Raw genomic sequence first — 27,987 nt, 5'->3', positions numbered from 1 at the left:
AAATTAACGATCATGTAAGTCTCCAATAATCCTGAGATTTGTGAAACTCGAACTGATGACCTCTATAGAACAAACATAGGATCTAACTAATTAAACTACACTTCTCATAATTATAACTTACGTATTATTAATAGTGTAGAATGGTGTTCGAAGATGCAGCATCAATTATTTTTATATTTTTTACTTAAAAATATATATTAAAATTATTTTTTATACAAATATATAAAAAAAATTAAATAAAAAAATTAATTTTTTAAAAAATACTATTTCAAATACATTCTCACACTAGCTTAGCCATCAAGGTTAATGTGTGGCAGGGAGCCAAAAGATGGAATTGAAGATTACTTGAATTCATGTTCCTAGTCACCAAACTTGGAAAAAAAGAAAAAAAAAGAAATTAAAGGTCAAGGGTAATTTCCTTATTATCTAGATGCTTCTCCTACTAATGTACTTTAATACCCCTCCCCCCCCTAACTAGCTGACCACCTCCCCTGGATTTACAGTTAACCTGCCAATAGGGCAGCTGCCTCGTGCTTATATTAAATAATAAGGGAGTAATATAGTGACGAGGAAAGATCTTTACTAGTCCTGGCTTTATTAAAAGCCTAGCCTTAGATTTACAAGTACGTTGTGTTTTTTTTTTTTCTGTTAGCTTTTATGTTTTCAGTAAAACAAATGCGGTAAAATATTTGGTAATATATCAAATTATATTTTATATTGTAGGATCTATTTAAAAATTAGTTTAAAATATAGTTTTTATAAAGCAGTTTTTACATATATTTTTAATTGAGTTTTGTAAAAATTTCAAACCCTGTTTGTTTTTGCGTTTCAAAAATGTTTTTGAAAATATTTGAAATTTTTTTATTTTTTTCTGCTTCAAATTAATATTTTTTTATATTTTCAGATTATTTTGATGCGCAGATATCAAAAAAAATTAAAAATATTAAAAATATTATTTTAATGCATTTCCAAGTAAAATATATTTTGAAAAACAACCACAACCATACTCTCAAACACAACAATCAAATATTTTATATATGTTTTTTGCTATACATAAATTTTAATCATAATTTTTACAAAACATATATCTAAATCTAACTAGTCACAACTAACTATATTTTTTTTCAAATATTTTTTTTTAAAATTACAATCACAAAAAAAATATGTAAGTAAGAAAAGATGGTAATCATGATATATTATTTTTTTTATTTTGTCTGAGATTGCGGCCCAAAGATCGGGTAAAATTCAAAAATTATTTTTACTTAAAAATTTTTATATATATATTTTTAGATTAACCTTATCACAAATCATGTATTATATATTACTAGTAAATTAGATAGAATCCTTGTCTTTTCCATACAGCTGGCAATTGGATTATCCAAAAATTATGGGACCAGCATTACTTTTCTTGAAAAGCTATTCATAACTTTTACGGATTTTCTCTTTGAATAATGCCAAATACCATTTATAAATGTTTTCATTTTAAAAACGCTTTTTAAAAAATTAAATATTTTTTATTTTTTTACTTCAAATTAATTTTTTTTATCTTTTTATATTATTTTAATATATTGAATAATTTAAAAAAATAAAAATTTTATTTTAATATATTTTTAAATAAAAAATATTTTAAAAAACAATTCAACATCCTCAAGATTTGTATTCTTTTGATTCCAAAGACAGCTTTATTTCCTATTAAAAGTTTTTACCTCATGTTTGTTTGTGTTTTTTGTGAAATTTATTGAGCATTGGGATATGAGCCATAAACAAACCCCGACCAATCAATAAAAAGGTCCAAGCTAATTAACCCTCTTATTAACTATCTACCGGTCTGAATTTTAACTGATCGCCTAGCTTAATTCAAACAATATCATTTTAGTAAAAAATAAATAAAAATTAATAGGTTACAATCAGGTTTTGCCGGATCAACCGGGTCATACCGAATTTTTTTTTTCTCTATTTTTTTTCCAACCCGACCCGATTTCAACCTCGGGTCAACCTGTCTGGCCAGACCAGGTTTCAAAACTATACTACCAACAGATATGCTATTTATTATATTCTTAGTGATAAATAATCATTTAATTTAATTTACTTTTAAAATTAACAAGTTGACATTTCTAACCTGCCAAAAGACAAAACAAATTCCACTCAACTGCTACAATTGTAAAATTAAAAATATCAAATTAATTAATATTTTTTCTCGAGATCATTAAAGCATATGATACTGTGAACCGAGATAGATAGTCATATATTAGATTACCTTAACCCTCACGCCTTCCATCTTTCTGGTTCTTTGTGATATTGTCTGTGTGCTTTTGTGTAACCTTTACTTTGATGCTGTCATCAAGTTGCTCTGACTAGGGGTGTTCAAAATAACCGATTAACCGAGAAAACCGATAAAACCGAAGAAAAATTAACCGAAAAAACCGAACCGAAATGAAAAACCGATTAAACCGATTGTCAAAACCATAAATTTTAACAAGTCCGGTTCGGTTTCGGTTTTGAACCAGAAACCGGCACAAACCGAACCGGACCCATTAAAAGCCAAAAGTTACACAAATCTGAGGTATAAATAGTTAAACTCTAACCTAACCCTAACAGTTAATATAACATTTATGCCTGCCTCTCACAAAAGCCGCCGCCTGCTCCAAAAAAATTCTCAATCTTCCTCTCAATTAATTTTCATTCTTCCTTTCCTAGTTTCCCAATCTTCCTTTCAACCCACTCCCAATCTTCCTTTCCAGTGGGTTGTTGAATGAGCTTTCAATGTGAAGGTCACAACTTTCAACATCACGTACACATTCAAAGATTATAAGCCTCTGTAACTTGAAAATTTACAGAAGCTTGTACTTGTTATATATACTCCATAGGAGAAGAACAAAGCTACCACAAAGACAATATCTTTGCGCATCTTTGTTACTTGTATCTTTTTCTTTTTCTTATCTTTCCTCCCTTTTCATTCTTAGCTGTATTCGTGGTAATGGCTGAGATCGATGGGATTAATGGCAATGGAAACCATGGAGGAGTTGTTTTTGATATTAAAGATAATTATCTTTCATCTAGCTCCATCAAGGAAGTTTCTGTCTTGAACTTCTCTGTGCCTTTCATGCAAAAGGGCTGTAAAATCTATCTTCTTTCTGTGCGGCTGTGCCTGTGTTTTCTCCTTGCCATATGCAAAATCCGAATGATAGGATTAGGTTTCTCGGTTTTTTTTCCAAAAAACCGGATTTAACCGAACCGGACCAGTTCGGTCTGAACCGGTTTTCGGTCCGGTTCGGTTAATATTTCACAAAATTAATGTAATTCGGTTCGGTTGGTTTTTTGGGTCTGAACCGAACCGAACCGAACCGTGAACACCCCTAGCTCTGACAGCACACGAGATTAAAATACGAATATAAAAATATAGAATTCCACAAATTCCGGTGGAATTTGACGTCCTTGTTTAATTTGACCATGTGTCACTGCATGATTGGATTATTCTTTTTAGGGTTTTTTATAGCAATAAAAAAATAAATAACACGAGGCTTGTACCTAGGTGAGCAACAGGCCAAGAGCACGGGATTTCTATTTTAACCGGGACAAGTGGTAATAAATAATAATTTTAACAGGGTGTTTGTACTTGGAAGCAGTTGTTTTTTTTAAATGTATTTTATTTAAAAATATATAAAATAAATTTTAAATAAAAATAAATTGAAATTTTCATAAAACACCATTAAAACGTAATTATTAGGCCTGAGATAGAGCGTAACGTCCACTTGCTTCTTTATTTATTTAAAGTCTCGTAATTATATATGTTGCCAATGGTAAACATAATTAGTTATTTAGTGTCCGTGTCATTATCATTAGCATGATGGCATCACTGTATATATTTTTTAATATAATGAAATTTTTTTAATAGAATTACATTGAAGTGAACTTACATATTTTTTTTAATTCTATTTTTTTAATATAAAATTTTGAAAATCATTGTATCTCAATTAATTATACAAATAGGAATGTCAATGTTTAGTTTAAGGATTTGAAATTTATTAATTAATTAGAGTATATAGATGTGACATTATTTACCTTAATTATATATTAGGGGCGTCTCCAACCCCATCAATTATGTTCTAAACATATTTTCCAAATAATTTAAAGAGCATCATCTTATAAAATAATAATAATAATAAATCAGAAATCAATAAGCCACATGTGACTTGAAATTACACTTTTTTTTTTATAACCCGAGGTGTCCGGGCCAGCTTACGCGCACCACGACTAATTTTCAGTTCCACTGAACACGCTGCAAGCTCAATGATTGAGTAATTATTGAGTAATGTCCGTGTTATTATTGAGTAAGACACTGCGGGGGTGACAAATATCACGACTAATTTTCAGTTCCACTGAACACGCTGCAAGCTCAATGATTGAGTAATTATTGAGTAATGTCCGTGTTATTATTGAGTAAGACACTGCGGGGGTGACAAATATAAATAAAAAGAATTGAATCTGATGTAGAAAAAGAAAACAAGTCTCTTCCCCATTAGGAAATTTGTTATGGGAAATTTGGTGAATTAGCTCCATTATGTTGTTTGTGAGGGACTCTTTTGTACATTTGGGGAAATCGGCCAGCCATTGACCATGCGTGGTGGCCGTATGTTTGATGATTAAAAGAACCCGTGCCGTGGCCGTATGGTTGGAAGGTATTTTTATAAAATTTTAAATATTTTTATTTTAAATAATATATATATATATATATATATATAATCCTCATTTGATATCGTCGTTACCAATTGTCCCTTTAGGAGCATCGGTAGTTACAGCGTAGTGGTGGGCAATGAAAGTGAAACAAGAAGCTTCGAATCCACCGAAAGGTTGTTTCCAAGAAAGTCCGGTCTGCTACATGTCAGAGATTTTGTGCCTATTTGCACACAAAAATTAATTTATTTTTTATTTTTTATTTTTGTAAAATAGCATAGTTTAAGATTATCATAGTTACAAAATACTATACCAGGTAAATATTATATTTTCAAACCATGACTTTTTTATATGTCAATTTTAGAGACAGAGAGAGTTATGTTCTTATAGGGAAAAAGAAGAGAGCTGAGTTTATTTTAATGATATATCGTGAATTCAAATAGGTACAAAGTAACGAGTGTGTTTGTTTTTAAGATAATTTTTATAGTTGTGGTTTTTAAAAAATAAATTTTAAAAAAGTATGGTTAATTGGATTTAAATACGTGTTTAGTAAAAGTTATGATTGAAGTTGATGTGTTTGGTATTGTGGTAGCTTTTATGGTTGTAGTTTGAAAAAAAATTATTTTATAAAAAATACTTTTAATTGAGGTTGGTTTGGTATTTATATATGTTTAGTTAAAATTGTGGTTGAAATTGATGTTGAATAAAAAGTAATTTAACGTGTTTGGTTAAACGTGCTTTTCAAGTTGAGGTTATAAAATAATTAAAAAAGATATATATTAATATTGATGGTTTTTAATTTAAATATTGTAGATTTAACTACCATTATTACATCATTAAATAAATAATATTTTATATCAAATATTTTTTATTATTCCGTTAAATTATCTACAATTTCATCATGTATGAAATTCATCTGATAAGTACTATAGTTTCTATGGGTTTTTGAGCGTGCAATAAAATCAGGTAAAATATCATCAGAAACAAAAATGAAATTGAGATTAAATTCCACAAATGCTACGTCATCATGCGATGTTCTTCTAATTTATGTAGTGTTATTAAATAATATTAAACACTAGTTTTTCGAGTAAAATATAATTTTTAAAAAATATTTTTTTAATATAAGTAATTATAATCATTGCATTTTTTTTAATATAAGAAATTATAATCATGGCATTGCGCGTGAACAGTGCCACGTGAAATTCACCTGGCACTGTTCACGCGAACAATGCCCGGGTGAATTATATTCACCTGGTTTGCAGACGTGAGAAGCAGCTCTCAACTGCTTATCGTGAATCGGCGTTTCAATAAAAAAAAAACATGGGTCCCACACAAAAAATCAATTACATTTTGATGTTACCAAACATATGTTTACGCGGAGAGCTTTTAAAAGCAGAAGCTACCGCGTAAACAAATACCTATGTGTGATAAAAAAAAAACATGTATAAAATGTTTGGTTGTTGTGTTTGAGAGCGTAGTTGCGATTGTTTTTCAAAGTGTTTTTTACTTGAAAATATATTAAAATAATATTTTTTTATTTTTAAAAAATTATTTTTGATATCAGCGTATCAAAATGATCTGAAAATATAAAAAAACTAATTTGAAGCAGAGAAAAAAATAAAATAAATTCAAATTTTTTCAAAAACGCTTTTGAAACGCAAAAACAAACAGGGTTTTAGGATTTTTTACAAAACTCGATTAAAAAAACTTGTAAAAACCACGCTTCAAACTCAATTTTGTAATCAACCCCGCAACATAAAATACAATTTAATGTGTTGCTAAATAACTTCCTGTGTTTGTTTCACCGTAAATGCAAAAACTAGCAAAATAATAATAATAATAATAACACAACCTAACTTATCATGTTTTGAATTCTAACAAGATACTTTATCGTGTTTCGGAATATCAACATCTTTAAAATGTTACCTTTCATAATTGAGAAAGGCTAAGACTATACTATTTTATCAATTTTTTTGTTGACTTGTAGTTTTTTGTCATTTTAAATTTGCTCCGCTAATTTGTTTTTTAAAAAATCCAATTTATTTACTTTGTATTTTTGTGTTTTCTCTTACACTCAGTCAATTTGTAGTATTGGTGTTTAAATTTAAAGATACAATAAAAACAATCAAATCGGGGATGGAGGAACATGCTGCCCGACTACTAATGAAAATTAATCATCATTTTAAATTATTTTAACTACAAAACACACGTAAAGCTTCTCTAGAAGCAGGCCATCGATTCCATGCCAGAATACCCACGTCGAAACCCTTTTTTTCTCAGGTTGTTTTTGTCAAATTCAATAGACAAGGTCTCCATTTAAATTATGATTCTTTTATTTCAACAAAATTAGTTTTTTTTCCTCCACTCGAAAAAATTCAGAGGATCTGGTCTGTTACATCAATCGCATAATTCATATTTAATATATATTATAAAAAAAATAATATAAATTATATCTTGAAACTCAACTAATAACTTAAGCTATTAGGTTGAGATGATTCTTTGACATGGTATCAGAGCCTTGATGACCAAACGATCACGAGTTTGAATCTTACCTTCCTCATTTATTTGATAAAAATTAAGCACAAGGTGATGTGAGTTTGTACAAGTTTCAGACTCAAAAGACTTTTACTCGAGGAGGTGTGTTAGAGAATAATATAAATCATATCTTATGACCTCACCTAACAGTTTAAGCTATTAGGTTGAGATGATTATTTGACATGTATTGCAGCTTTTAATGCTTTTTAAAATATCAAATTAATATTTTCTTAAAATATCCTTTTGAATGATTATAATACAAGGATGTTAGAAAAACTGAAAACATTTGCAAAAACATTAGATTAGCACCTTTAAAAAACAGATACTTATAAAAAATAAAACTTTTAACTGCCTCACTAAACACACCGTTTAATATCAAATGAATGGAGGCCCAGGGTCAAATTCTTATGCAATAATTAATCATATGCATCTAGCTAGAAGTTTCTACTAATTAAGTTTAAAATTTTTTTTTGGAAGTGTGATTATGATTATTTTTTAAAATATTTTTTATTATAAAATATATTAAAATATTGTTTTTTATTTTTGAAAAATTATTTTTGATATCAGCGTATTAAAATAATATGAAAATACCAAAAAATATATTAATTTAAAACAAAACAAAAAAATTTTAATTTTTTTAACAAACAGGACCTATAATAATCAAATCATTCACATAGTTTTACAAATTCTGGATTGGTGATGATAATACACGCAACAAGCTTTTTTATTTGGTAACTTTTGGCTGATTTTGTTGGAGATTGGCTAAAATGACAGGTAGAAGGTTTAAATGGATTCTGTTTTTGATACTCTGATGTGAAAATTTTTAAAATATTATTTTATATTTTTGTATTTTAAAATGATTTTTTATTTATTTTTAACACTAGCATATAAAAATCATTTATAAATATTAAAAAATATTAATTTAATATATTTTAAAAACATATGAAAATAAAAATTAGAAATCCTAATCTAAAAAGAAGGAATCTAAATTATAAAATAAATAAAACCCTATTTATTTTAAGACTGCATGATACAGCACCATAACAAGATTCTTAATTTGTCAATAAAAATAAATTTTTTTAATTAAATGGGAGTCGTTTTTAATCATTTTATACCTCAACGCACGCTAATTCTTCTTTTTAAATGATCTTAAATACGCAGTCTCTGCGTCAATTCAATAAATTCATAAAAAAATTTATTTTTTAGATAATATCTTTAAAGGTTAAATTTATAGAGTTAAAGGAGGGAATGGAAAACATCGAGGCAGGATCCACATGTGTTAAACCCCCCCACCGAATAGTTGAAAAGAAAATAAATAAAAAAAGATAGAAATAAATAAACTGAAGAATAAAAACATATAAAAGAAAAAAAAAAAAAACAGGGGACATTAGATTCCCGGCACTGTTATATAAACCCCACACCGGCAACAACGCTTAACCAGTCCCCTTCGCAAAAATCTCTCTGTCTCTCTGTTATCTGCAAAATCTCCATTAAAGCTTCCTCGAATCCTCTTATTTTAATCAAGCCAAACAACACACTGTTATTTTGCCTTTAATTGTTTTTCAGGTAATCTTTGGTTAGTCAGCTTTCTAGGATTCATGAATTTTTTTATTCTTTGTTTACTCTTAATGCCTCATTTCTCTGTTTGTTTGAATTTTTGAGTTGTGTTTGTGTCCTGGATCTTGGATCTCGTTAATTTGGCTGAGTTTTGTTGTTATTTCTTCTTTTTTCCCCCTTTTTGTCTTCTATCTTGTGTTTTGTTTGGTTTCTGGGAAAGGGAGGGGGAAAGGCAAGGTTAATGAGGGAAAATTGGCAAATTTTAAGCTTAATTAGAAAAAAATAAGGGTGGGAAATTTGCTTCTTTTTTTGTGTGTGTAAAAGTAGTAAAATCTGCTTTAAATTTGAAGGTTCGAAGTGTGGACGTGAAGAATTAAACATTTTTGAGGTTCAATTCGACTACTTTTCTTGGCATCTTAAAAAAAAACTACAATTATATAGAATTTTTTTTCATATATTGTTAATTACACTAAATCTTGAAACATTTGACCATCTGGGACATTGATGGTCATCCAACCATTGTTATCCTGCCGTCTCTCCCTCTCTGCGAACTTACAAATGGGCGTTCCCCTTGTATGCAATCATCTTTGTGTGCGTTACAGTTTTTTCGTTTCCCATTTTCAAAGCGCATAAAAAAATTTCATTGGTTGAGCTTAAAATGGGCCTGTGGTGATAGCTTTGATGATTGGTGGTTGATGAAAGTATCAATAGTGAAAAATTATGGCGGTTCGTAATGGACCCGGTACTGGTAGTCTGGTAATTAGGTATGCTGGATGGATGTTCAAGGATAATCATAATTTATTTAGTTCTAGAGATGCTGTGTCGTTCCTAATTGAAGTGAAGATCGGTCCTAGAAAGGAACTTAATCTTATTCTTTTCAGTTTCTTTGTTGATGCGAGCGATCACCTTGACATAAAAGCACTGATTGTCTTGAAGTTGTCATCTCTCTGAATTCTTGAGGTTGTCGAAAGCAAAATTGTTTTATTTTTTGTTTGTGGTTTTGTCTGTCATTGATCATATGATGTAACAAGAATCCAATGCTTGAATATCTGATTTATATGATTCGACTTCTTAAATATATTTTATATTTGAGACGGTCTTTGCTGATTGTTCACTCATTTGTAGTCATTTTCACTTGGCCTTGAAAAAAAAAAATTGTGTGTGCGAGCGCGAGGAATTGGGCTCTTCTTGAACTTATCCTTGTTCATTCCTGGTTAGATTTTGTCTTCGAAATTTTTATTTTATTTTTTAATCTATTTGATTGTCTAACAAAGATTTAGAAAGTGGTGCTAATCTAGAAGGATGGATTTTAACGTCTCTCATTGAAAAGTTGCGAAGTTTCTTGCTGGAAGGTCAAAATATTCAAATGTGTTGGTGAAAGCCATGCTTCGCCGTTGCTTTTTCAAGAGATATGAAATGGGAAATTTTAAAACGGAATTTTACCGAGAATAGAAGAACGAAAAACAAAATGGGAACCAGGAATGGATAAGTTTCACGCTCTACTTCTAATTATTGCTAGGGTAGAGTCCTTATCTGATAAGAAATCTAAAGTTGTGGGGTCCTTTAACCTGCGTTTTTTGGAGCTCTGGCCTTTGGTGTGAAAACTAAACGGTGGGGTGGGCCATGGGGACCTTTTGTTTGGTGCCTTTACTTATTCTAGTTCAGCCATCATAATTGCCTTGCTGTTGGCATATATCTTGTGCCTATCTAGATGTTTTTATATGCTTATACGTGCAAGTGGTATCTTTACTGATTTTGTATTCTTTCTCTGTTCCCCTTCCTAACAGTGAGTTTCAGAGTTTGTATCACTCGAAGGTTATAAGTTAGTAGGTACTTGAACTTGGATAACGAGGGGAATTTTGTTACTGATATGGTTTGATTTCTCTCGCCTATTTCAGAGTTAAAGGAGAACGTGAGAATCTATGGAATTTGAGAAATATTTTACCCAGGGATGGAAATCAGTTTCAAGTGCGGCAACTGACTCGGAAAATCCCAGTGGTTGTTTCGACTGTAATATCTGTTTTGACTTTGCACATGAGCCAGTAGTCACCCTCTGTGGCCACCTCTACTGCTGGCCCTGCATCTACAAGTGGCTCCACGTCCAGAGCGCCTCGCTTGCCTCTGATGAGCACCCGCAATGCCCAGTTTGCAAGGCTGATATATCTCACACCACCATGATTCCCCTCTATGGCCGTGGCCAAGGCTCAACCGAAGCTGAAGGCAAGACACCATACAGGGGCATGATCATTCCTCCCAGACCTTCAGCTTGTGGTGCTCAAGGCGTGGTGTCAAACACATCTAACACCGGCCAGCGGCTTCCATATCGTAATCCTTACCGGAGCCATAACTATAATGCTAATCCATACGGCAGTTTCGAAGAGGCTTCCCCATCACCCTTGCTTAATCTTGGAGACCCTACAATGACCGGTTTGCAGCAACCAGTTGTTGGGATGTTCAGAGAGATGGTGTATGCGAGGGTTTTCGGTCCCTTTCCAAACTCGTATCACTTAATGGGTACTGGTAGCCCTAGGCTGAGAAGGCATGAGCTGATGGCAGACAAGTCATTGAATAGAATCTCCATTTTTCTCTTTTGTTGCTTTCTTTTATGCCTCATTGTATTTTGAAATATAGAACTAGGTTATTCTCCATTGTTCACCTCGATAGTTAGTTTGTAAAGAGCAGTGGATCCGAGTTTATGAAACATCCGTGGTTCAGTTATATTTATATATATATGAATTGATCTTCATATTTTGCTGGAAATTCATGCCTTTTAATCAATTATATCCATGGCAAGAACCTGAACAGTGTTTCATGTGAAATAATGCTGAATATGCAGATTGTAAATCTGAATCTTATTGCTCCATCATAAGTTGTAATGCTATGGATGTCACTACTAGACCTGATGGCAGCTTTCTTGCAGTTTTAGTTTTAGGAGACTGACTTCGCCTTCTGAAGATAGCTTGTCCTTTTTATTCCCAATCAGGTACTCTGCTGTAATAATAATTAATTTTTAAAATGTTTTTTTTAATAGTATATAAAAAATTTTAATTTTTTGAAAAAAACTTTTATTCCCAATCAAGAGCTTATAATTTAGATGGTCTTTATATTGAGGTTATAATTTAGATATATTAAAACAGTGGTTTTTTAAGTGTTTTTTAAAAATATATCAAAATAATATTTTTATTATTTATTTTTTTAATATTAAAACATCAAACTAATTTAAAAATATAAAATAAATATTTTTTTTTATAAAACGAGTTTGGGAATCGTTGCCTTAAGAGCCAACTGGGTGGAAGTATCCCAGCCATTAGCCCATTACTGACGTCGCTGAAAGACACCTGCAAAGCAAAAAAAGGCCACCAGCTTGTAGGCCATACACGAACTATGGCGCCAGAACCACAGACAGAAGCCTGCCAGATACCCGTAGAAAATATCATGTACGTACCGGCAAGCTGTGTCCGGTGAGTTAGGGCCCTCCGCTACCGTTCACTAACTCGGATAGGTTGGCCGTCCAGCTGCCTGGATCAACCGGTGCTTGCTAGACGGTTTTGACCATCCTCAATTACGTCCCCAACCAAGGGACCAAACATATACCTCATAAATGCTCCCTGAGTCGCCTTCATGGACAGATGTGACCTGGCCTGCAGCTTTAGGCAGGCCTGGTACGCTCTCTATTGGCTACCCTATTTAATAATAAATGAAATGACAGAAATAAAAAAAAGAAGCCTACAAAGTAAAAGTTTTATCTCTGCTTTATGCATCGTTTGTTTACTATAACTTTTTTTTTTTCATAAAATATTTTTTTTAAAAAATAAATTATTTTTTCATGATTAATAGTATTATAAAAAAATTAAAAAATATTTAATTATATTATAAAAAATAAACTGGAAAATAATTTATTAATATTTTTTTCATGTTTATTAAAATAATAATAAAAAAATATTATAAATTTAAAAGTTGAATGAATGAAATTGAAAAAAAAAATTAATTTTATAAATTGTCTCAAATCAAATAAATAAAAATTAAAATAATTAAAATAATAAAGATAAAATTTAACAGATAAAAAAGTTGAAAGATGATGAAATTAAAAAATAATAATTACAATTTTATAAATTATTTCAAATAAAATAAATAACAATGAAAATAATAAGAACTAAATATGAATGATAAACAATTTTAGTTAAAAAAATAATAAGAAAAAAGTAAATAACAATTATAAAAATTAAAATTAAAATTAAAATTAATATAAAAATTAAATTAAATCAAATAATAAGATATCAACTTATAAAGGGAAAGAGAGGGCAAAGGTCGGGGCAAAGACAATTCTCATAGACATATTATCAAACATGTGGAGTGTGGATTGAATGTTGGTTTGTAAATAATACCTCAAGGATGTTGATTTCTATCACCACTCAAAGAAAATCAGAGAGGTAGAGAAGAGTTCATCATATATCATTCTAATAACTCGTACCAGCAAGAAAGTCAAACGAGGATCTGATACGGAGCTGATGTATTAGGAGAAGTAGGTGCTGCGTATTGGGCATGGAAGCGCAAAAAACACCACAATAATCAAACACAAAATGCCCTAATTAATCAAGCCTGCCCCAACCTTAATTTGTGAGTGAGAAGACAAACCAGCTGTTCTGAACAGCGCAATATTTAGTAAAAATCGACCACAAAGTGAAAAAAAAAAAAAAAAAATATATATATATATATATATATATATATTTTTTTTTAAATAGTGTTATTTTGTCGATTTTTTTAATTACAGCTATTTTTTTTTCTTTTAAAAAAATAGAATTGGGACGGAGAAAAAACAAGTTGCCCTTTCGGCTTCTGCCTTGCATAGCTTGAAAGCACAATATTCCAATTGATTGTTAAGAAAAAGGACACAGATCAAGTGTTTTGGGCAAATCACTTTTCCTCTACGTTACCTATAATCGATTACTGGTGAAGCACCAATGCCTTGTGATTGAAAGTTACAAAAACATTTGTACATGGCTGGCTAGTTGCTGGGTTGAAGAATTAATATAAAAATTTAAATTAATAGGTAAGATTTTAAGATATAATTTATATTATTTTTAATATATTTTTTAAGTGAAATTTCTATGAACTTGAAACTTGTACAAGCTCATATTACCTTGTGTTTAATTTTTATCAAATAAATAAGGACGGAGAAATTCGAACTCGTGACTACCTGGTCATTAAAGCTCTGATACTATATTAAAAAACCAAGCGGTCACGATTTCAAATTTCACCATCTTCTATTTATTTGATAAAAATTAAAAATAAAATAATATGAGTTTGTGTAAGTTTTAAATTTAGGTTATGTTTGTTTCCCGGAATTCAATTTCCGAGAAACCATTTCCAAACTTTCCTGTGTTTATTTGACATTAGAAAAGTTAGTCAACGGAAAACACTTTTCAGTCAAAGGAAAATTTAGTTTGGTTTCCAGGAAAGTGTTTTCCTGAAAAATTTGGGCGGAAAACACTTTCCGGAAGTTGTGAAAAATTTAGAAATGTCATATTATTTGCTGATTATATCAAATTTGGTCCTCAAACTTTTGATTGCTATATATATATATATATATATATATATATATATATATATTTTGTTTTGAATATTTATTTTTCAATTTCATCTCTTAAAATTTAATTTTTATATTAACTTTGGTCCTCATTTTTATAATTGTTATTTGCTTTTTTCTCATTATTTTTTTATTGAAATTTTTTATTTATCAAATTTGGTCCTCATTCTTTTGATTGTTACTTATTTTTTTAATAAATAATTTATGAAATGTTAATTATTATTATTTTAATTTCTTCAACTTTTATTTTTTTTAAATTTTTTAGATTTGATCTCTATTATTTTTATTATTATTTATTTTATTTGAGATAATTTATGAAATTATATTTTTTTTAATTTCATTCTCATTCAACTTTTTAATCTGTAAGATTTGTTCCTCATTATTTTAATAAACTTGAGAAAAATAAAATATTAATAAGTTATTTTCCAGCTCAATTTTCATGACATAACCAAACACTGGAAATTATTTTTCAACTTATTTTTCATTACACTTCCAAACATCAAAAAATAATTTAATTTTTCAGAATTTACTTTAAAAAAAAAACTTTCTAGTAAACAAATTGTTGTTAGAGAGTTTTGAAAATATATTTGAGTATAATATAAATTTTAATAATTTAAAATTTAAAATTAAATTGATTTGACATGATAGAGGCAGATGAGCGTATAGCTTGCGTTATGATTTAAGCTTTTCTGTCTCTGTCGTCAACCCACTGCCATAGCCTAAATGGTTAACAAATCATCGTCACCCCATTACCTTCCTCTAAGGGTGGCAGATGGAAGAGTAATTAAAGAAGTTTTTTTTTTTCTTTTTGACAAGAAACTAAGCATTGAAATTAATGCAAGCGTTGGATTAGGAACAATAGAATCTTGTTTATCAAATTGAATGATGATGATGATGATAGATTGCAGGAAATTAGCCACAATTGACCCAACTGCCTCCAGCACTGGTGGCTGCCACCATGATGATCACTCATTTTGGTCGATGTTGCAGAATGGACATGACACCAGCTTCATTTTACATCTCTTTTTCAGTGGATGTGGTGTCTTTATTACTTGGTTAGGCCTCCCTCTTCCTTTTTCTCCATGCCAAGCTAAAAACGAAGCTTCATAGACTTGCTTTTTGACTTGGAATCCCTCCATGGTCACTTGGCTATAACTCATCTTCTTCGTCTACGTGTGCATGCTCCCAAAAAAACTTTCGAGCAATTTGACTTGCAAGTCTACGCGTTACCCCTCTGTATGCGTTGTCTATCTTGATTGATGCCTGCAAATAATTGAAGTTCATAATTGTAGTTCTGTAGAGTCGTGATCTTAACTCATAGCCAAGCACGAAAAAAACAAAACAACAAGAAAAGAAGAGTAATTTACATATATTCTTCTCACCCCAAATAATTGTAGTGGTGTTATTACGATGATTTGTGCGGTTATAGGATGAAATTATTTTTTAGCTTGTTTTTATATTTTAAAAGCTTTTTTTAAAAAAATTATTTTTTTTAATTTTTTTTATACTTTAAATTAATATTTTATTGGTGTTTTTAGATCATCTTAATACATTGATGTCAAAAATAATTTTTAAAAAATAAAAAAAATATTATTTTGATATATTTTCGAGTAAAAAACATTTTAAAAAGTAGCAGTCCAAACATGCTCTTTATCATAATCAATTTAAATGTAATGATAATATATTTCCAACATATAACTTTTATTCTTGTTTTCAATTACATGAATTGTTTCTGAACGTTGAATTTAATAAGAAATAAGTGAGTATTTTATTTAGTTTTTAATTTTCCCTTTTCGCAACAAAAAAAAAAAAGAAAAGAAAAGAAAAGAAAAGGAAAACGGTGATCCATAGCTGATGGCATTTAATTTCCACCGAAATACGGAATACAAATAGTAAGCAAATCTATCCCCTTTTGTGGGTTACAGACTTTTGGACTTGAAATAAACGTTTATCTAATGGCGGGACCTTATGCTTTAATTAGTTAGTGTTTTCGTTAACTTAGCCTCTATTTTTTTTTTGCTACTTTTTACTTGAAAAAAAATAATATTCTGCTGTTTTTTATTATTTTTTTTAATAATTTTAATATACTATATAGAAAATATAAAAAAATTATATATATATATATATACCAGACACACAATCAATCTCATCGAGTCATTAAAAGCTGAGATTTGTGTTTTGTTTTTAACATCAACAAAGTTGAGATAGCAAGAATTCTCATCGAGAAGGGCATATATATTATTAGTATGTGCTAGCGGTTTTTTTTAAGTGATTTTTAGTTGAAAATGTATTAAAATAATATATATTTTTTTATTTTTAAAATTTATTTTTTATATCAGCACATTAAAACCATCTAAAAACACAAAAAATAAACTGATTTAAAATAAAAAAAATTAAATTTTTTTTTAAAACACTTTTGCCCCGACAAAATCATGTATATCTTGGAAAGAGTCCAAGTGTTTTTCACTTTTCTCTCTTTTCATTGTTTGTTATCCACTCTAGGAAAATAAATTAGTTTTTTTGGATCACTGAGATCTTAAAAATTGAAGGATGCAAGCAAAAGTCACACAGAATTTGAGTTGCCCCTCAAAATGGCCAATCATTTCTGAAGTTACAGAGGGAAGAGAGAACGAAATTTGATACACAACTTGGGCTTGCTACAAAACAAAAGTGATGATTGTTTAGGCCTACAAATACCTTTCCAATTCTGCCTTTAGTGCAAGGCCACTTCCACTTCCCAGCAGGCGCCTGTCTGCCACTCTGCCTGGAATGCTTGTTTCAGACGTGTTCAGTGTTAGCCATGAGGTCTTTTTTTAACAATATTTACAAAAGCCATGGCAGCCTGTGGATTAGTGAGAGCCCATCTTGTTTTTTTTTGAGAAAAATGCTCCATAGATATAGTTCATGAGAATTACTCACACATGTTTCTCAATAAAAATGAGATCTGAACTCAAAATCTCTCTCCGTAGTTCATCATGCAACCTCACCAAACTTGTACCAAGTCATGATATGGAAGAAATAATTAAAGTCTCTTTGATTGTGGAAACCTTTAATTTATGTTTTTAATAGGAGTTTACTTTTCATAGGATATTGGGACTTTATTTCATGATCAAACGAATTTTTCTTTTTCTTTTTCCTTTTCTTTTCAATGTTGGTCATATCAGTATCCAAAATCATGGTCACTCATCTTCTTCTCTAATTCTGCATAAAAGAAGGCGAAAGGAAATGCAGAGAGAGACCAATGGCGGGCCTTTGGCCCATTTCCAAACTCTAGCACTGCAAAATAAGCCGACCCCTTACTCCAGTCCTCCCATGCATCGTCCACATCACGGCAGAACTCCAGAAGCAGCCTCAGAGGCCATCGGATTGTCCCCGCTAACACGGTTCCTCCACCACTCACCAGAATCATACCTGCATAGCCTAAGTTGTGATGAATTGGTTATGTTCCGTATCTGCATTAGCATCCATCCTTTGCATACCAGAGGATTGCATGGTGTCAGCTTTGAAGCTACCTGCTATCCTTCAGCGCAGAACATCTTCATACATCCCTTTAGCTACCAAATATATCACCTAAGCTTCCGTTTTTTTGTTAAGTTGGAAGAGCAGATCACATCAGCTAGAAGCCCTATTTTTACCAAGATTGTATCCAATCAATGGCCCTATAGAATCACATAATCAAATGAAATATTAATTAAAAGTTTGAGTGAGTTGTCTAGCATCATTTGTTCCTTTCCCCTCAAACAATGCCACATATTTCAACCTATCAGATTACAGAAGCCCATCAGATTGTGATTTGAGACCCTTAATATACGTCCGCAATCTGTTGTGAGCAACTGGAGAGAAAACATTCTCAGTTCTCAGTAATTCTATGAACTCTTCAGCTTTGTTCTGATCTCCCTTCCCTTCCAAATGATCCAAACAGGAAGCTAAAGTTTCCTTGATGGGTTTCCATCCCGGACACACCAAGATTGCTTTCTTCATAGCTTCCTTAGCCATGGGGATTTGATTAACCTCAAGATACCCACTTGCCAGAGAATACCATGCATCAGCTGAAGGTTCACTCCCTTTCATCATCGCATGATCTATAAGGGATCCAGCCTTCTCTAAAAGATTATTCCTGCAATATGCATTAATCAATATGTTAGGAACTCGGAAATAATAGGATAATCCCCTGGATTCCCACTCCTTAAACATCATCTCGGCAGCTTCAATATCATCCAACATCAAAAGCGAGCTTATCATGCTCATATAGCCCTTATTGTAGATTTTATCCCTTTTCTCGTCAGATTTCCAGATACGATACAACTCATCTTTATTTCCTTTTCTGGCATACAACTTCAGGAGAGTATCAAATGCAATACTCTTTGTTTTTTCAGTTATCTGTCCCTCAAGTTTCTTCAGCATTGTCATCGCCATTTCCATTATCCCAGCTTTCAAGCACCGATCTGCTGCAACGCAATAAGTATTCCAATCTCCAACCACCTCCCCATCTGACTCCATTTTTTACAGAATCTTATCCATTCCCTCATTGTCAGAGTCAGCTGCAAATGCAGCGAAGCGGATGCAGAAAGTATATTGGTCAAATGGAGTGCCCTCTGATTCCATTTTGGACATCAAGGCATCTAGTTTCTCATTATTACCTGTCTGGAAGTAAAGATACATCAATATATTGAAAACTAGAGGGGACCTCATAACCCCAATGTCCGTCTGCTTCTTAAAAGTTGCCTCTGCCTTCTCCACATCTTTTTCACGTGCATAGCAGTTGAGAAGAGCTGTATAAACCATAAACCCTTTTAACTTCTGTGGGATGGCATTAGCATATTTCTCTGCTTCTTGAATGCCATGGACCCTCGAGATTAAGTTCATCCTGGTTGCTATATCATTGCACGAAAGAGGAAAATACATCCTGTTGCTCATCCGGTGAGATATCCAGCAAGAACAAAGAAATTAAAATTAAATCAAAATAAAGAGGATGAGGAAACAAGCATGACTTAGAAACATATCCACTACGCAAATAAACTATAAGGTTCTGAACAACTTCTGCCTTGAAAATAAAATATCTCTGCAAATCATTGTATCAGGATGAGGCCACCTGCATTTTCAACCTCCCCGTCAATTTTGCAGCTGTCTCCAAGCAAAAAGATCAATTTTTTATAATGTCAAGAGTTCCACGAAATGCCAACAGCCTCGTTGGCAGAAGATAACCAATCCAAATCGACCATAAACAATCACAGGCACAGAATAACTTACAAGTATACATACTTCTCTACAAGCTGACTAACTTACTTAATTTCACAGGCCCATTTGCTTCGATTGGCAAAATCTGTAATAAGATTTGGTCGTTTAATAACAAAAGATCAAGGTCTCATTCTTTTTATTATATATAACAAAACAACAATGGTTCAAGTGGGTCATTCAAACTTCACAAATTCAATAAAATTTCATTTTTGCATCCCCATCTGTTGCAATCAACAGAATTTAGTCCCTGATCATCATCTAAAAAGTGAAAACCACATGAATTCTACACCAAGTTCACTTTTTTACTTATTTTCAATAAATCATTTCCTTCCATATAAAAAAAAATTGGGAAACAAAAAATCATAATCCAATACCAAAAGTAAAAGTAAAAATCATAATAAAAATAAAGGGACTAGAGAAATGTGGATCCTCAAAGGCATGCTTGAAACGCTTGTAAATCTTCAACTCCGTTATTATCTGCTGCAACTCATATTTTGTTACAGAATTGCCTTGACTAACCCATCGATCAAGAATGAACGTAAATGGGATTTGCAATAGAGTGAGAGGTTGGGATTTAAGAGATGAGTCTTTAGGGATTAAGGATTTCAGGCTAGCGATGGAAAAGAAATTTTTGAGATGGATAACATGTGTCTTTTCTACTTTCTTCCAGCATGTTCTACTATGTTTTTCTTCAATCATTTTAGAGCTGAAGTTTGGATTTTGTACGGAGCTTTTGAAATTGGTTTCCTTGATTCGTAGATCTCAAGAAGTAATGTAATTAATTAATTAACGTGGTATTGTTGGAATTCTATAAGATTAATTACATTTAATTATTTATGTTAATGACGAGCAAGAAATATTAAAGATGAATTATTGATTCGCAACAACAAATAATCTTCATTGAAATCAAATTTTACGTGATTTAACAAGTAAGTATTATTATAACAATTTAGTTTAAATTTATATAAATTCATTGGATCATGATTATTGTGCTTTAAGGTGTTACCTTGGTTCTAAGTTTATGGAATTTACGTGCTTTACATTAATGTAGTTATACTAAACAAATAATTAATATGAATTGACATTATTAGACTCTTTTTATTTAGATCACTAATAACTTTTTATAAGCATGGTTAACATCAATGGAAACTCTATAACGAGGTGAATTACTACAGTACCCTTCTTTGTTTATATCATGCACTGAATATTTCCTATCGATCGTATGTTTAAAGGAAGATCATAAATACGCACCCAAAAGGGAAATTGAGAGGTTGTTCATCTCCTTGAATCTTCTTCACAAGAACAACGAGATAAGGGGTCACATTACTTTGCAGCTGGCCAAGTTTTTTCTAACATAAAAAAAAAATGCTAAGGTGAAGCATAAATTCCTTAAAAAAAATATTTGGAGACTCAAGATTATTTACTTTACTGAGTCTAATAGACTCAATTAATTTCACTACAAGATTTCACAGTTTTAACGACGAAAACATTCCGTCGGTGTGTGATTAGAAGTTTGTCGGTGATTTATTTACCGACATCTTCACCGACGGATTCTGTCCGTCGCCTTTCCCTTCGTCGGTGATTTCCCATTCCGTCGCTATATTGGTCGGAAAAACAAAAAAACCATTTGCCGATGGTTTTACAAACGGAATTTGCGCGCCAAAAAAAAGATTCCCGTTTGAAATATACCGACGGATTTTTATTCCGTCGGTGATATCGTGATTTACCGACGGCTACTTACCGTCGGTAAAGCTGTCGGTGAGTGTATGAAATACCGACCGAATATATCCGTCTGTAAATTCATCAGTAAGTGTTGCAGCTACTGTCAAATGCCGACGGATTAAGTCCGTCGGTAAGGCTGTCGGTGAATGTTTAAAATACCGACCAAATATATCCGTTTGTAAATACGTCGGGAATGCTACTGTCAGATGCCGACGGATTTATTCCGTCGGTAAAACCCTTGGTAATAGTTTTTTTTCTAAATTTGTTTTTAAAAAATTATTTAGAATATATAATATAAAACTATATAAATTAATGGTAATACAAACCAATTATGCAAATAAAATTTATATTGAACATCAAAAAAAAATCAAAGTTAAATAATATTCATTACAAACTGAATATGTTTAAAAAAAAATATTAAATGAAGTTTTAAAGGTAAATAATGTTTATTAGAAATTAATATAAAGGTGGAGCTGGAGGAGGAGGAGGAGATCCTGCAGGAGGAGGCTGGTGGTTATACGGCCAAAAAGGATTAGGCGCACATATTCCACTACATGTTGTCATGTTCATCACCATTTCGCGAAGCTGTTCATAAGCCGCTTTTTGTTGTTCATAAGCCGCTTTTTGTTGTGCATGAGATGCTTTGAGTTGTGCGTACTCTGCTGATAGGTGTTCGTATTTGTCGGTGAGCTGAGCCGTGTGTTGCTGCAAGGCCACAAACTCTTTAGATTGGGAGCTCCCAACGGTTGAAACACTACGGGTCGACTGCAAGTTGTCGGCCGTAGTGTTGGAGAGCCTGTAAACCCGATTTTTATCGGGTCCACCTGACGATCCAACCTCCATCCATAAATCCGGATCGAATTCCGGATGGGTCAAAATATCATCACCGTATCTCTCCCTCAACCGATTATTATAGGTCTCCTGAAAATAAAAAAAGTAATCATCATATTCAATTCAATAAACATAATAACTTACAAAATAAAATGGTTGAACAAACATACCACGAAATGTTGAGCACGGTTATCAACGAACTGTTGCACCCCCTTTTGGCGGTCTTGACTCCGCATGTGTGTCTGCACAAACAACTCCATCGGGCTCGGCTCACGTCCAAGAGACGCAGCCTATAATGAAAAAAGATATATTAACAACAACTTAATTTAACGATATATTTCATTTAAATTAATCTTACCATCCGTTTCGCATGTGCAGCAAACAGAACGGAGCCGCCAGTGTGCGTTGTCACCGAGCCATGAATTGGCCGATTCCGGTTGCCAGCACCGGACTGTGAGCGTCGTGTGAACCACTCAGACGTCACGTGCTCAAGATAGTGCGGCCATATATCTTCCAGGATGTATATCGGTTTGAAATCCCTCCAAACCGCAACATCGTTCCAGCCTTGGAAACCCCTATCTCTCGTGGTTTTTTTCCTCTTTTTTGTGCTTCATACCAAAAATCACGCAACCTACTTCACGCAACCAAAAATTACATTTTGAAACATAAAGTTTTGTCTAAAAAAAATCTTGTATTGTTTTTTATTTTACCTAGTTGCCGCGTGATTTTCCCACACCCTCCTCACAACAGTGTTATGCTCACTGTCCCAGCAGAATTTGTGCTGTGTATAAATAAATAAGTTTAAATAAAAATAATAATTTATTTACAATTATATTAATAATTTATTAGAAATAAGCTGAAAATTATAAATTAACACCAACTTGAAATCTGTCAAACCATGCATTGATTTGAGGCATCCATTCAGGATGCTTGGATATCTGACTCCATTGAAACAATGAAATCTCTATCGACGATTTAAACGCCGATGATATTACTCGGGCGACCTCAATGTTTGTGAATCTGAAAATAAATGAAATAAATTAAATAGTGATTACTTCATAAATTATGTTGTAATTTTTTTTAAAAAAAATAAAACCTTAACAAACTTACATTGAAAGATCGTCCTTCCACTGTGCCTCGTAGTTACGGGTAAATTGATTCTGCTGCGAAGGCACCCTGCCTCTGTGCTGTGAAGTAGCGCTGAAAGAGGCAGCATCGGTTGACGGCGCAGGTGGTGTAGGTGCCTCTTCTTGAGAGGCACCTAAGGAAATATCATCACGCTGCTAGACGAACTAGCTGCGACCGTACGTGAGCGACCAGCTCTGGTTTTTATTCTACGCATCTCCACAATTTTATACAAATAATTATATAATTAAATTCAATGTTAAAAAAAATTTGATAGCACCTCCCCTATACTGGATACTACCCAAATCCACAAACATGCACATATTAACAAAAGCCACAACCAATTGACCCAGTCTATACTAATTCCAACATATTCAATTACTAATCCTAAGGTAAATTCAACATTAAGAATTACAATTCAACATTAAGAATTACAATTCAACAAATTATTCAATAATTATGCCAATACAACAATAAAATATATTCAATAAAAAAAAACTGTAGACTAACAATTAAAATTAATGGAAAAAATTAAACATAAATCATGCAATAATAGAGTAAAATTAACAATTATTCCAAAATATTCAATTACTAATACTAAGGTAAATTCAACATTAACAATTACAATTCAAAAAATTATTCAATAATTATGCCAATACAACAAAACAATAAATTAAAAAAAATCTCTAGAATAACAATCAAAATAAATGCAAAAAATTAAACACAAATCATGCAATAATAGAGTAAAATTAATAATTATTCCAACATATTCAACTACTAATTCTAAGGTAAATTCAACTTTAACAATAAATATTCAACAAATTAACTAATAATAATTATGCCAATACAACAATAAAAAATATTTAATAAATTCAAAAAAACAACTATAGACTTTAGGAATGAAATATGCTTACTTTAATAATGTGTTGAATTCAATACTTTATCTACATTACAAAAAATACACCAAAACAAAAAACATAACAAAACAAAATAGCAAAAAAAAACCCTTAAAGTAAAATGAAATAGAAGAAACACATACCTTTTAAACTGATGAAGATTCATAAGAAAACTTGCTAGAGATTGCAGGTGAAAACTTTGAAGAACGGAGAGGAAAAGAATCGAAATTTAAGGTGAAAAACTGAGGAGAAGAAAAAATAAACTGAAGGGGCGGTCGCTGGAACTTATATGACAGTTTTATCGACGGATTCACCAACGAAAATAAAATTAATTATTATTTTAATTTATTCCGTCGGTAAAGTGTGAAAAATCCGTCGGTATTTTTTGAATTTCGCACCAAAATTTTTAATGACCCTCCATATTTTTCATGGTCCGTCGATAATTCCGTCAGGAAGATGACGCGGTCAGATATGCATTTAATGCACGCCCCTTTGGAATTCGCACAGTCCATTGGCAATTTTGTCGGTAATATTGACCCGCTGACAAGTTACCGACGGACTTATAGCCGTCGGTGTGGGCGTCGGTGATGGTGGCATTTCAAGTAATTATTTTCGAACACTCTGTGAAATGCCGACGGACTTAATCCGTCTGTATAGGCGTCGGTGATTGTGGTATTTCAAGTAATTATTTTCGAACTCTCTTTGAAATGCCGACGGACTTAATCCATCGGTATGGGCGTCGGTGATTGTGGCATTTCAAGTAATTATTTTTGAACTCTCTGTGAAATGCTGACGGACTTATTCCGTCGGTATGGACGTCGGTGATTGTGGCATTTCAAGTAATTATTTCGTGTTACAAAATATATCATCCATGATCTATAATTATTTCAAGTAATTATTTCGTGATTGTGGCATTTCAAGTAATTATTTCAAGTAATAAATATTTCGTGTTACAAAATATATCATCCATAATCTAAATTACATGAAAGAAAGGGTTTTACACAGGGCTTCATTTTGATTGTTAGTCAGAATTTTCTTCTTCTTCGTCATCAATTGAATTGTCATCACCTTCATCGCAATCTTCAATACAGATATCATCTTCTTCATCGACATTTGCTTGTCCGCTAGAGCTCAAAACAACATTCAACTCCTCTACGTCAACATCAACAAGACTATCATCGAAAACATGAAAATTTGAATTTTCTTCCAATTCAATCGAAGGAGCAACTCAATATGGTTCAACCAACTCACTAACTTGAAAGACTTCATCTCGCACACTTGTGTCTTCGTTCTCATCCTGAACAACCTCGACACGACCCTGGGGTTTCGTTTTTAAAACGGACAACCAATCAACTCTTGATCGATCCTTTCTAAATGAAGGGGTGTATGTGTAATAAACTTGTTGACATTGCTTTGCGAAAACAAAGACATCGTTTATGTTGCGGAGTCTAGCTTTTGAGTTGATTTCGACCAGACCATAGTGCAGATCAACTCTGATTCCTCTGTCAGTCGTGTCATACCAATAACATTTGAATAAAAACACTATATTCTGCTCGTTATGATATTGCAGTTCGACGACCTCTTCAAATATACCATAGTAGTAAACTTCTAACTCACTACTAGTGGATCCCTTAACACAAACACCGCTGTTGTATGTCTTTTTTCCTTGCCCGTATTCTTCAGTATGGAAAACATATCCATTGATAAAATACCCGTTGTAGCACTTACATTTTCTTTCAGGCCCAGGCTTAGTAAAGACAATGACTTAGGCGTACTCCTTTCCATTTGATAAACCTTGTATGTAATGTACATCAATAAACAGTAAATGAACGAGAATCTCGTAATGACATGCATACGTACAGTAATTTTGCAAGTTAGAATGAGTTTGTGATAGTGCTTACATGTGTTCTGAACCACGTGACAAATTGTTCATCTTGTAATTGAAAGATCTGGGATTCGGTCAGCTGTGAGTTATTGGAGAGCAAATATTATCGATGTTGCCTGCAAGTGATAGTAAGTGTATGATATTACAATATATAATTAACAGTATATTACTCACAAAGTTTAATTAGTATTACACATATATAAACTTACTGAATAAAAGGTCTCAGCTCATCACAGTTAAATAGAACATAGTTGTGTGCTTGTTTGAACTCTATTTTCGATAAATATCTTCCTCTTACGATATTTTTAGGTATGGGTCGTCCAGTATTGGAGAATATTGACAAGTTCCCACTGGAAGGCACTTCACCGCCATCATCATGTCATGGAACGCGATTGATTCTCGTTCTCAGATGAGTTTCGAAATAGTACGAGATAAATGTTGAGATCTCCTCGACAATATAAGCCTCACATATCGAAGCCTCAACATGCGCCTTGTTCTTAACCTTTTTCTTGAGATTAAACAAGTACATGGATTGAATTAATCAAGTATTTTCAATTAAGAAAAACATAGAAAATACTTTTATATATTAATTACATTGCAACTGTAATATCTAACCGTTCGAATGGGTACATCCATCTATATTGGATCAGTCCTCCAGCTTTTGCCTCGAATGGTAGATGTATAGGGAGATGCTCCATTGAGTCAAAAAATAATTGAGGAAATATCATCTCAAGTTTGCATAGTGTCTCGACGATATTCGTTTGAAGCCTCTCAATGTGATCAACATTCAACTTGCTGGAGCATATATCTCTGAAGAAATGACTGATCTCCGTGAGTGCATCCCATATTCCCTTTGACAACAAATCACGAAAAGCTAATGGGATGAGTGTTTGCATAAACACATGGCAGTCATGACTCTTTATTCCATACAATCTGCAGTCCTCTATATTAACCAGCCTTGATATGTTCGATGCATGTCCATCCGGAAAACGCAGACTCTTAAGCCATTTGTAAACTAGCAGTTGTGCGTTTTTCTCTAACACGAAGCTAGCTCTTGGTTTTGCGACCCGTGACTCATCATAAACTAACTCCATATTTTTACGGTTATAGTATAAAGCTATATCCAATCTAGCCTTGATGTTGTCCTTTGTCTTCCCCTTCACATCCATGACGGTATTGAAAATGTTCTCAAACATGTTCTTTTCGATGTGCATGACGTCAAGGTTATGACGGAGCAGATTGGTCTTCCAATAAAGAAGCTCCCAAAAGATACTTCGCTTTACCCAATTATAGGTCAAACCAAAACCAGGAAACTTTTGCTTACCTGATTGAAGGCCAAACACAATGTCACCGTACTCTGAGACAACATCATGCAATTCTTCACCAGAAAGACGCGGGGATGCAACATCTTTTTCAACTCTGCCAACAAAGAAATATTTTATGTTCTTTTTGTACCTGTGATTAAGTGGCAAGAAGCGACGGTGACAGTAAAAAAAAGAAGCTTTACCTCCGTTTGCTAGCGTGAATGCCTTGTTGTTTTCCATGCAGTATGAACATGCGAGTTTCCCATGCGTGCTCCAACCAGAAAGCATTCTATAAGTTGGAAAATCATTGATAGTCCACATCAAAGCCGCCCTCATAAGAAAATTTTGTTTCCTCGATATATCATAAATCAGAGCTCCGGAGGACCACATCTGCGCCAACTCATCAATCAACGGTCGAAGACAAACATCTATATTCCACCCCGGGCTGCTTGGACCGGGTATGACAGTAGATAAAAACATGAACTCCGGCCTCATACACATTCCCGGTGGCAAGTTATAAACTGTGAGTATGACCGGCCAACAAGAATAAGGAGCAGCAAATGACCCAAATGGGTTGATTCCATCTGTACACAACCCAAGACTCACATTATTTGATTCAGCTGAAAAGTGAGG

General features: G+C 32.4%; 3 protein-coding genes across 4 annotated transcripts; 1 reads left to right on the top strand and 2 right to left on the bottom strand.

Moving 5' to 3' along the window:
- The first annotated feature begins 8,602 nt into the window (after positions 1-8,602).
- LOC18103016 (E3 ubiquitin-protein ligase RMA1H1) lies at positions 8,603-11,526 on the top strand. 2 transcript variants are annotated; one of them, XM_024581449.2, is made up of 2 exons: positions 8,603-8,775; positions 10,554-11,526. In XM_024581449.2, the coding sequence occupies exon 2, from the start codon at positions 10,689-10,691 to the stop codon at positions 11,388-11,390; it is 702 nt and encodes a 233-aa protein (XP_024437217.2). In that variant the 5' UTR covers positions 8,603-8,775; positions 10,554-10,688; the 3' UTR covers positions 11,391-11,526. The 2 variants fall into 2 exon arrangements, with proteins under 2 accessions (XP_024437217.2, XP_006377349.3); XM_006377287.3 differs by having other exon boundaries at positions 8,605-8,775; positions 10,665-11,526.
- A 5,987-nt stretch (positions 11,527-17,513) lies between these two features.
- LOC18103015 (pentatricopeptide repeat-containing protein At2g20710, mitochondrial-like) lies at positions 17,514-18,853 on the bottom strand. Its single transcript, XM_024581387.2, has 3 exons — positions 18,126-18,853; positions 17,833-17,873; positions 17,514-17,764 (listed from the first exon to the last, which is right to left on the bottom strand). The coding sequence occupies exons 1-3, from the start codon at positions 18,851-18,853 to the stop codon at positions 17,514-17,516; spliced, it is 1,020 nt and encodes a 339-aa protein (XP_024437155.2).
- Positions 18,854-18,856: 3 nt separating this feature from the next.
- On the bottom strand, positions 18,857-19,258 carry LOC127904005 (pentatricopeptide repeat-containing protein At2g20710, mitochondrial-like). The gene has a single exon (XM_052445401.1). The coding sequence runs from the start codon at positions 19,256-19,258 to the stop codon at positions 18,857-18,859; it is 402 nt and encodes a 133-aa protein (XP_052301361.1).
- Positions 19,259-27,987: the final 8,729 nt, after the last annotated feature.

The sequence above is a fragment of the Populus trichocarpa genome, chromosome 11 (genome assembly GCF_000002775.5).
Source record: "Populus trichocarpa isolate Nisqually-1 chromosome 11, P.trichocarpa_v4.1, whole genome shotgun sequence".
In the NCBI taxonomy this organism is placed as follows: Eukaryota; Viridiplantae; Streptophyta; class Magnoliopsida; order Malpighiales; family Salicaceae; genus Populus; species Populus trichocarpa.
Note: the sequence above shows the minus strand (reverse complement) of the source record. Positions and strands in the feature narration are given on the sequence as shown.